Source organism: Microtus ochrogaster, chromosome 1 (assembly GCF_000317375.1).
Source record: "Microtus ochrogaster isolate Prairie Vole_2 chromosome 1, MicOch1.0, whole genome shotgun sequence".
NCBI lineage: Eukaryota > Metazoa > Chordata > Mammalia > Rodentia > Cricetidae > Microtus > Microtus ochrogaster.
The window spans coordinates 105,222,553-105,233,398 of record NC_022009.1 but is presented as its reverse complement, the minus strand read 5'-3'; the positions used below and the strand labels follow the sequence as shown (position 1 = coordinate 105,233,398).

The 10,846-nt window shown below is 39.4% G+C and overlaps 1 protein-coding gene and 1 pseudogene across 5 annotated transcripts in view; one reads left to right on the top strand and one right to left on the bottom strand.

The window, feature by feature from the left end:
• The window catches only part of Nbea (neurobeachin), a 494,560-nt gene that overhangs the window by 416,904 nt on the left and 66,810 nt on the right, over nt 1-10,846 (top strand). For all 5 annotated transcript variants that reach the window (XM_005344001.2, XM_026778835.1, XM_026778862.1 and 2 more), the window contains one exon: nt 6,298-6,438. In XM_005344001.2, coding sequence (XP_005344058.1) covers nt 6,298-6,438 — 141 coding nt within the window. The remainder of the gene's footprint in view (nt 1-6,297; nt 6,439-10,846) is intronic.
• LOC101981766 lies at nt 5,634-5,873 on the bottom strand (annotated as a pseudogene).

Here is a 10,846-nt window from a genome sequence, read left to right as displayed (position 1 = left end):
TTGGTTTGGTTTGGTTTGGTTTTGGCTCCAAAGTGGCCACATAGGATTTTTACAAACTTGATTGAAGTTTGGGGTTGTCAGGGTTCAGCCCACCTGCATCAGGCATACTACTTACAAAGAAGGAATAGTTCATAAAAGAAGGAGGAATGGACAGAGGAACTGTTGTTGCTTGTTTGCAGGAGTTGGTCCTACACATATCTACATGCATTGGGAATTAGTGCCCTTTCCCCAGAGTACACTTTTTTCAGATGCTTCATCATTGCACAGACCTGTGCGTCCCTTTCTCACTGATTCCTCAGAGCTCTTAGTTATAGGAACCTGCCCTTGATATGTCCTCTGAATGTCTCCTCTTTGTTTGCCTTGTTTTATGGCTAAACATTTTCTTTAAAATCCCCACATGGTAGTTTTACATGATTTTCTATAGTCATTCTAGTAGGTCTTTATTCTTTCAGTGTTTGTTACTCAGGGGAAAAAAAGGAAAAGAAAAATAAAGAAAGCCAGGTACTGTACTGGGTGCTAAGAATTCACTATTACTAGGCACTGTCTGTGACGCTTCCAGAATGAATCTGAACCCCTTCCAAAAGCATGAGTCAGATAACAGAGATGCAAAGGGCAGAAGGGCAGAGGGGTTGGTAGGAGTGAGTCCTGCATTGTCACGGGGATGTTTTTCATGATGATGTCATGTAGTTTAAGATGAAAAAAAATGGAAAAGATAAGAATTTGAGAGGCCTTTTCTCATAGATTTTTGAGCCCCCTGATTATTACAATGAAAGGATGACTTAGATATATCAGAAGTCCCGATATGATAAGGGTGTTAGAAACCTCACACTGACTCAGCTTCAAGCTGTTTCTAGTACAGCCCAGCATTGGATCTGTAAACTGGAGAGCTTCTCACAAAATTCAAGATCTCAGTTTCCTCATCTGTAACATACAACTGACCCTTCCCTCCATTTCCTCCGTTTCTTCCTTGTTTGGGTCTGACCTCCTGCCTCTGCCTCTCATGTGCTAGGATTATAGGTGTGTACCACTGTGCCTAGCTGGTTCCATCTGTTTCTGAGATTCTTTGGTGGATAAGGAGGCAAATGGGCAGTTATGAAAAGAAGTCACACTGAGATTCTAATCTTAGAGTCAGCATGAAAGTGCAACACAGTGGTGTGGGCAGAGGGGTCATCAGGTAGCCATTTTCTTCTTGTGAACTTAGGTAAAGGGATGTCTTACAGACCCCAAACACTTATGTAAATCACTCTAGAAAATGAACGAGAAAACAATCTTATGTGAATATACAGTGTCCTTAACAGTCAGGGTGACAAGTAGTGCCCACAGCAACATTTTAAGTGATACAGATAGAATTTCAGTACTGTGATCACTGACATGCTCATTTCCAGTCTTAATGATGTACAGTGCTGAGGTTATTGTAGTGAACATCATGTTTCTCCTTGAAAACCCTTTTAAGTCTTAAAAATTATAATCTACTTTGATGAAACTGATTATTCTTTTTTTTAAAATATGTATTTATTTATTATTTATACAATATTCTGTCTATGTGTACGCCTGCTGGCCAGAAGAGGGCACCAGACCTCATTACAGATGGTTGTGAGCCACCATGTGGTTGCTGGGAATTGAACTCAGGACCTTTGGAAGAGCAGGCAATGCTCTTAACCTCTGAGCCATCTCTCCAGCCCGAAACTGATTATTCTTTAAGTGAGTTGACTTTTATTGTTTAAGTCAGTTAAGCTTTGTATTCAGAGTTTTTTCTCAACACTCTAGATTTTCATACAGTATTTACCCAGTAGTTTTTTTTTTCAGTAGTTTTTTTTTTAACTTAAATTTTTTTAGTCATTTTTTCCTTGCCTTATATAGATGCTTATTCCAAAAAAATGACTTGATATAACTTAGGAGGTTTTAAGGTAGAAAATATTGATAGATCAATGATAAAGAAACAGAAAGCAAAAATAGAAAAATAAATAAAATGGAAAAAGCACTCAGTTATATATCAAAAGAATTCTCACTCAAATACATCCAAGTAACACCCAAGTAGAGTGTGTTCTGTGTTTGAAGCAGTTATGTAGATAGATAGATAGATAGATAGATAGATAGACAGACAGACAGACAGACAGACAGACAGACAAACGGTAGGTAGATGAAAGATGAATAGATGCAATGTATCTATCCTGAAAAATGTAAATTTATGTTGACATCTTTCAGGGTATTTTTTTTCCATGCAATAAAAATCGCAAACTTGTTAAAAAAAAAAAAACTTTTTTTTTTTTTGTGGTACTCAGATTTCGCTCCTGGATCTTTGAGGGGTAGATAAGGGATACAAATGGAGGGCCAAACAACATTTGTTCAGTAGATACAGCAGTGTTTTGTTGCTACATAATAATCCCTCCCTAGTTTTACCAGGCATGTGAATGTCTGGGCACATAGTCAGTTCATTTTCTTGAGATGTCAATAACATTTTAGCAAACTATATAAGCATACTAACCCTTCTAAAAACAACAGGGTCTAGAAATCTCATTTTTAGTCTCTGCCTACTATTTGTGCCTGATTTTATATCATGTGTCACTGTTCATTTGCTGCATAAAGTATCAGTAGATCTAATATCAAGTTTTTAAACTCTAAGTGGAAACCACAGCAATGGCTGTATCTAAATGGCACTGCTGATAAAAATAGTTCCTATTGCCAACTAGATGTGTTGACCTCAGTAAATATAATCGTGTGTTTTCACCATAATTTTAAACTATATTTTTCTGTCAGATTCATATGGGATTTGCACTACAAAACTCACCTAAATTTTAAAAAAGATGCCAGACTTACAACTTTATCAATACAGAGGTAGACGTATGTTGACATGAGTGTGAGAGAATCTGATGCCCTTGGCTCAAGTAAGAAAGGGTGCCATCTAGTAACAGAATCTGAATCTCCTCCAAAACAACTAGAAGCTTGTTTTCCTTTTAAAAAGTTTGTTTCTTGACTACTAGAAACTAAAAGTGAAATTATGTGCATTTTATTTTAGAAAATTTATTTCTAGCTTCATTGTACAAAAATTCCAAATCAGAAATGTATTTTTAAGCAGTAAAGGAGAGGTTTGCAGGCTTTAATACAGTACAGCTGTTTCATACAGAGCGCAATTCTGCAAACACTCCAATAGAGAGACTTCAGTGAAACCTGAGCAAAATAAAAAATGTAGATATTTATTTTATCTTTTTTGGGTAGTTGAGGAAAAGGGCTGGGAAGGATTAGAAGACTGGCTATTTCCTTCTTCCATGGTATTCTGTGAGGTCTTAGAGTGCAAACAGTATCAGTAAAAGTTGATCCTCCTGTATAGGCAGATGTTCTGCAACGGAGAGTTCTGCCAGCACATTCAAGACGGAAAGAGGCACCTTCAGATGGCTCGCTGAGTTAGGAACACAGTTATGCTGACACCCAGCCGGGTCTAGATCAGTTCACTATGTAACCTCTGTTTTTTTCTACGTGCTAGCACTTGTCCTTTTACCACCCATAAAAGGTCCCTCTGTTTTAAATACTGAGAACTTTACAAAATGTTTAACAAAATGCCTTCCTTTTATACATAAAAAGATTTTATAGATAACTGGCAGAATTTAACTCAGAATGGGGTTTAAACCTTTAAGTATTTCAGTGGAAGGTTTATACTTTCATCCCATGGGTCACAAACACAAAGGCCAGTAGTTTTGGAACTTTAAAATATTAGTTCTCTTGTGCCCATGAAACACAACTTTAAAAAATGAATAATTAAGTTGTTTAATATTGGCTAAGTCATAATAAGGGCTAACATAAAAGGAACATACTTTACAAATAACTTTAATATTCAGGCTAAGCACCCTTACAAATAAGAGCTTATTATGAAAATTCTATCAGCCCTAACTGCTGGCATCATTGTATTGTTTAAATTGGTCTTTTGGGACTAAAAGAAAATGCTCACAATTTATAAATGAATTTTTCTCTCTTGTGTAACATTATATGTCCCATTGAAACACTAATTTCTATGACTTCTCCTGTTAAGATTAAGCTTTTGGGGAACTTCATGCTTAAGTAGTAATATTAAATTTGTGGGTAAAGAGTGATATACTTAATACTTTCATTTTCTGTGTAAACACTTATTTGTACAGTATGCAATTGAAAACAGTAACTTGAACGTAGTTAATAAGTGTGGATTCCATATATGAAGAAACCAAAACCAGACATAAAATTGAACTAAGGCAGTTTGCTATTTGTACACCTGAGTGTCAGGTCCAAAAGAAACTGGGACAAATGGCTATTAGCGCACCAAAGTTCCGGCTGGCCTCTAGGCTCCCTCAGAACCTGTGGCTCTTTTCAGCTCTTCTCACACTGTCCTCCACCCTAAAGTCCTTGAGCTTGTGGGCTTTCTTTGCCCTAGCTTCTCATTTCAGCCAGGCACTCTCTTATGCCCCGCCCCCCCCAATCTTCCTCGCCCTCACCTCTCCTGTCCCCTCTCCTTTCAAGGCCTGGTCCAGTCTGCTGACCATGTTTAGTCTACTCTTTTCTCTCCCTGCTCAGGACTCTTCTAGATGTCTCTGGCTGCTCTCTCCCTCAGAGCCACAATAACAACCTTCCCCTCAGCCATACCTCGGAGCAGCCGTGTCCTCACTTTGTATAGTGAGGATGTCTAGGAATCATTAAAGATTGGGTGTGCTAAGAAGTCTTTAGCCATGGTCTAACACCTGCCATGTGCTTTTGGAGGGAATAAAGTAGCCCATGTCCTCGGCTAGGGTTCTGACGGCACAGGTCCTAGTGGCTTCACAGAGCACCTCTGTGGGGATCTGAGTCCTCTGAATCAGCCTCTTTACTCATTTTGTTGCTTCAAAGGATTGGTGCTCCCATTGGGCAGTGATAGGACAAGACCAGCATTCCAGCTGTGCTTCCTCTCAAGGCCTTTGGCTCCTTAGCATAGAGAATAGAGACCACTGAGCCTGGCAAACAGGAAAGCCAATGCAAAAGTGAGGAAGTTTCACAGCTCAGCAAAGACAGCTGTTGGAGGAGGCCGCTAGTTAGTTCCCAGCTGCCCCAAAATAATAACGCAGAAACTATATTATTTAAATCACTGTTTGGCCCATTAGCTCTAGCTTCTTATTGGCTAACTCTTACATATTAATTTAACACATCTCCATTAATCTGTGTATTGCCACGTGGCAGTGGCTTACCAGGTAAAGTTCAGGTGTTTGTCTCTGCTGGGACTACATGGCTTCTCTCTGACTCCGCCTCCTTTCTCCCAGGGTGCCATTTAGTTTTCCTCGCCTAGCTCTGTTCCTCTATAGCTCTGCTATAGGCTCAAAGCAGTTCCTTTATTAATCAATGATATTCACAGCATACAGAGCGGACTCCCACATCAGACAACAATATAGAAATCTGTCTTAATAATGATTGCCAAGCTCAGTGTCCGTCATATATGCCAAGGAGCCAAGGAGAATGAAAAGGAGCCATGAAAATACTAATTTGACCTGAACAGTCAAAACTGAATCACTTACATTTTGTTTGAGTATTTTTTTTCTTAGTGTTTTTGTTTGCTTGCTTGTTTTGTTTAAATTTTTTTTTGGTTTTTGTTTTGTTTTGTTTTTTACTTTCTCACTTTTATTTATGACAAATATTTTTTATCAAAAGTTCTTTGAGACAATCCCATAAGCCTTAGCCAATTGGAAAATACAAGCATCTGACTCTCCCATTCTGTGAATGGCCCAGCAGATAACATAGGTTTTAAACTGGCCATTAAACCAATCTCTGATCCTGCCACCCTTGGCCATGTTCATCTGGTCTTTGGCACCAATGATGAAGTTGCTTGTGGAGCATTTCCAGGGCACTTAGAGGTCCATGAACTCGCTGGGGTCATTCTGCATGTTAGGCCTGGCCTACTCACTAGACCAGCAGACGAGCAGAAAGCCTTGTTTGTTTTATTTTGTTGAGAGGGAGGAGAGAGAAAGCGCATGTGCATGCAAGAAAGAACATAAAATTAGATGGGTAGGGAAGGGAGATGGGAAGGATATGGGAAGGGTTAGGAGAGGTCCAAGAATATGATTAAAAAATATATGAAAAAAAACCTGAATCGCCCTGAAAATCTGATTTTCTGAAGTTACAGCTCAGTCTGGAAACTTTGCTCATGTTACTGTGTATATTTAATGAGTACTATGATTAGTAATTAAGATCATTGAAAATGCCATAGAGAAGTCCATTAGTGTTGAGGACTTTCAGGATGAAGCCTGGCCATCTAGGATTTTTACTGTTACTGTATGGAACACAACATTTCCTTTTATCTTTCTACAGCCAATTGGTGCTCTGAACCCAAAGAGAGCAGTGTTTTACGCAGAGCGTTATGAGACATGGGAAGATGATCAAAGCCCACCCTACCACTATAATACACACTACTCCACAGCAACTTCTGCTCTGTCGTGGCTAGTTCGAATTGTAAGTATCATCCTTAATGCTCTCTATCTCCGGTGTCTGCGGTGTAAGGGAATGAACTGGAAGTCATGCACTGTGGTGTCCATTTTAATGACTAGAGACTAGTGAGCAGAGAGTGGACTCCATCAGCCTGTAATCGTCCCTCTCAGCTTCCCAAGTGCTGGGATTGCAGATGTGCGCACCACACTTTGAGGGGTTTTTTTTGGTTTTTTTTTTTGTTTTTTTTTTTTTAATGTAAGATCATTAGGAAGCCAGTTATTTAAATTCCTATACTTATTTTTAAGCTGGGGATTAGCACACACTGAGCAGGCACTCTGTTACTAACCCTAACCCTGCTCACGCGTGCGCGCACGCACGCGCACACACACACACGCACACACCCATATCCCCAAATGAGTCATAAAGGACCCTCTGGTGTACATCTTTAATTTTAGATCAATTAATATATTAATGAAACAAACCCAAAACTGACTTTAAGAAACCAACTCTGTACTTCTAAATCAGAGGTAAAGATAAAAAATTGTGATCTCTTTTTTAGACCAAGATTTTTAAATTAATCTCATCTCTTCACAATTCAGATCAATTGTGTGAAGTTTGAAGTTAAGGAAAATCTTAACTGTATTTTAGACCCTAGAATAATTAGATCTAATTGTAATTTTGAGAGCATCACTGTTGTGGCCAGGCCTGGTTACAGGAACCAGTCAGAGCTGCCCTCCTTCAGTTGATGGTCACAGTACTCTGCATAGGCAGAAGGCCCCTCTCTCTCAGCAAGGAAAGACATCCTCTGATTCCCCACACAGAGTTCATGGAATCCATCCCGTGGCTCTAGCCTCAGAACTGAGCAGACTGCAGAACTGATCAGTCAAGATTCAGGGGAGCTAATTTCTGATAGCCTCAGACATACAATGTGGTCTTAATTGATTTGTACTCAGAAATAAGAAAACAAAAAGACTGATAAACTCAGTTCTCAGATCACCAATAATTAGGCCATAAATTTCCAGTCATTATCACCACTAGTGGGGAATGAACTCCTAGGCATGAATGAACCGCAAGCAAGCAAAAATCAGTGCAGGAAGCATAGATTTAAAATCTAGGGGGAAGGTATCTGTAAAGTTCTATTTGCTGATTGCTGTGAGAGCCAAGGGGGAAAAAAAAATGTGGCTGTACTTAAGCAGGCCAAGAACTGCCCTTCCCAATCCACACAGCCTGTTTGGTTTCATCAGGTTAGTCCACCTATAATTTGCAAGAGGCCTGCCCTGCAGAATCATAACATAAATACATTTTTAGAAAACACTTAAACCAAAAGTTTGCACTCTGAGAGGCCCTTTTTATACCTCACCAGACTGGATGCCACAGCCTTGGTGAGCCACCACAGTAAAGGGGAGTATACCTCGCTCAGGTCTCTTGGCGATAGAAGAAAGTCCAGAGCTATGTGTAACAACAACAACAACAATAGATGTTTCAATTGGTTGCCTGAGATTTAAATAAGAGTAATGTTTGATTGCATCTTGAAATAGACACAGTGGTCTTATGTGTTTTATGTGAATGCCAGTTAGTCAATTCGGGAGACAGATTGGCAAAACTCATTAAAAGAAAAAACACTTGTTTTCAATCACCTGGTTTATTTACTATTTTTCTCTTCCAAGTAAGCTAAATCTTTTCTTCTGTCATGAAGCACAGGTCCTCTGGCCAGCCTGCTGTCCTAGTGGGTGGAGCATAGTCCTGGAACTATGCAAGGACCTAACAGTGATCTTCCATGTCTACTGCACAGAAAGCATTGCTGTCTCACAGCTTCTAGTACTCTTGTTGAGAAGGGAAAGAAAAAAGGAGAATTTGTTTCATAAATTTTAAACCTGGTATACCCAAAATGTTACTTTTTGATCATGTAACCAATAAAAAATATTTATGCAATGTTTAATATTTTTAACTTGTTTTGGAATACAAAGAACTGTTGTATTTCTAGCACAATATTGCATCTGTTGGCTTGCTGTATCTGATAACACGGATGTCTAGAGTTGGTTTCATGAGGACTTATTTAGCTCAAGGCTTCATGCAAAGGATCAGAGACGAGTACTGTAGTCTAAGAGCTTAGGGAGCATTCAGCTAATGGGCCAGGGAACTTTGCTTTCTTCACTTTTACTCTAAGTAGAAAATGCAATTATAATTTGTGTCACTAAGAATCTGTTCATAAAACATTATGCATATTAAAATAACTGTCTGTCCTCTACCTTTCAAGTCTTTTAGACCTAGTCATTAAATTCATTATCATTCAATCTGTTTAGTATGACAATGATGATAATTGCATAAAAATGCTAATTAGCTATATACCTCATTACTTTAAATTAAGAATATTTTTTAGGCAAACTACCAATGAAATCACCTGTCTGACTTGCCAGACCCTAGAAAGACTGTTTCATTGATAACTGTCAGACAAATATTGAATAAAACCCTCATTTGAAACTGGAATTCCTTAATACATGGGACAATTGTGATCAGAGTTTTGTCCTTCCTGGACCTGAGACATCACCCGAGTAAGCACATGCTGCTCACGACCAGTTTCCTGTCCTACTAGCATGCCAGCTCAGCCATCTAGTGCTTCAGTTCTTCAGACATTTAATAACAATAATCCTTGGGACGGTAAATAAGTAACATTCAAATTTTTACTATTTACATGTGTTTATAAGTTAGAACATTTTTATAATTACTTATTATTTAGAAAGCTTACCCTAGAAACTAGACTGGCATGTACCATTAAAAATACCTGTTTCTAGTAAAAGTGACCAACAGAACTTTCACAAGCATCACTTAGCCAACCCAAATAAAACTTTTCAGTTTGGATGCTGACACTTAGGGCAGTGCATATGCACTTAGAGGAAAATAAGGAATATTTAGTCAGGAATCAGAAGTGTGGCACACAGAAGGCAGGCAGGTTAATCAGTAGAAAATGCTGGCTGATTTTAGAGTTACTTTGGGGTTCTTTCAAAAGAAATAGAAAAAAAATAAATCTCAGGCTTCAGAGTAGTGTAGAAATAGTCATCCTTCCAATACATAGAAGTGTGACCTTGAACTTGCTCAGATGCTGAGGGAGGCACACACCTGCTGGGGAGACAAAGTCAGGGTGCCAGCCCAGACAGACAGAAGGTTCTGTGTTCTTGACACAGGAAGGTCTCAGTATCAACCTTCTTCCCTTCCCTCTCTGTAAGGTAAGGTTCCACATCACTTCAGATCTGCACCTGAAGGGGACTCCCCGCACAGCGGGGGCTCCCTTCCAGGACCCAGATTAGGAAGGGCCTGGGAGTGGGGGTTGCTAAAGTGGCAGGAAACACTGGTATCAAATGACCTTACAGGTGTCATTCTTAGGACGAAAGGGGGAGGTCTCTGTCGGAATGGTGGTAAAGGAGATAGAAGATGAGGAACCAGGGAAAAGGGACAAGGAAAAGGGCAGGGATATTTGTTCCAGAGGGACAAAGCACTGCCTCTAGACAGAGGAGACAGACATTGCACATGGGCAAACGGCAGTTTATAAAGGTAAAGGGAACAATCCTGTTAGGTGTTTAATTTTAATTGATCCTGTTATTTATGTGAACCAAAAGGGGCTTCTGATTTCTGGACTTTGATAGTCAGACTCAGGAGGGAGAAGTGGCCAAATAAAGGAGTAAACCTTGGTGGCTAGCTTTAGGAGTGTATCTAACAGTTTTGAGCAAGGCTGAGGGAATAGAGAAGGGCAAGGCCCACCAGAGCCACATGCTCGAGTGGGCTGTGTCCCTGCAGCATCTTTCCTTTACTGGGATTACACATGATTGGGGATTGGTTTGCTTTTGAAATGGAGTGAAGGAAACAAAAGCAAAAACAAACCAATGTTGTTTCTAACATGGAATTAACTGGTCTGTAGAGGTTACAAGGCAGGAAAGGCAGCTAGTGCCCTTGGAGGAATCTGGTGAACTGGCAGTCTGTGGGCACAAAGCTGGCTTGTTTTATTTTTTTGTGTCAGGTACGGCATAGCAAGCTTTTTCTTTTTATTTCATTTAATCTTATCTAATTCCTGCAATTATCCCAAAGATTATTGTCAGTGTCAGCTTATAGTGATGAAGTAACAGAGGCAGTTTTGTGACAGAGTTACATAAAGGAACTTGCTCAAGACGGGTAAAAATAACCAGTCATATTTTGTTCAATTCTTCAGCACTATTTTCAATTTATAGTCCAGTTTTGATTGATTTAATGAGCATATCTACCGCATTTACCACTGACTTATTAGTAAACTAGAAGCCTACAAGGCATAGTAAAGAAAAGAAACAACTAATTAGGAAAATACCCCACAGAATTCTTAGCATCATCAAGTGTGGTATTGATTTTTTTTATTGATCTTCCCCTGTTGATGTAGGAGCGGCGGAGCTGCGTCCCCAGCACCCGG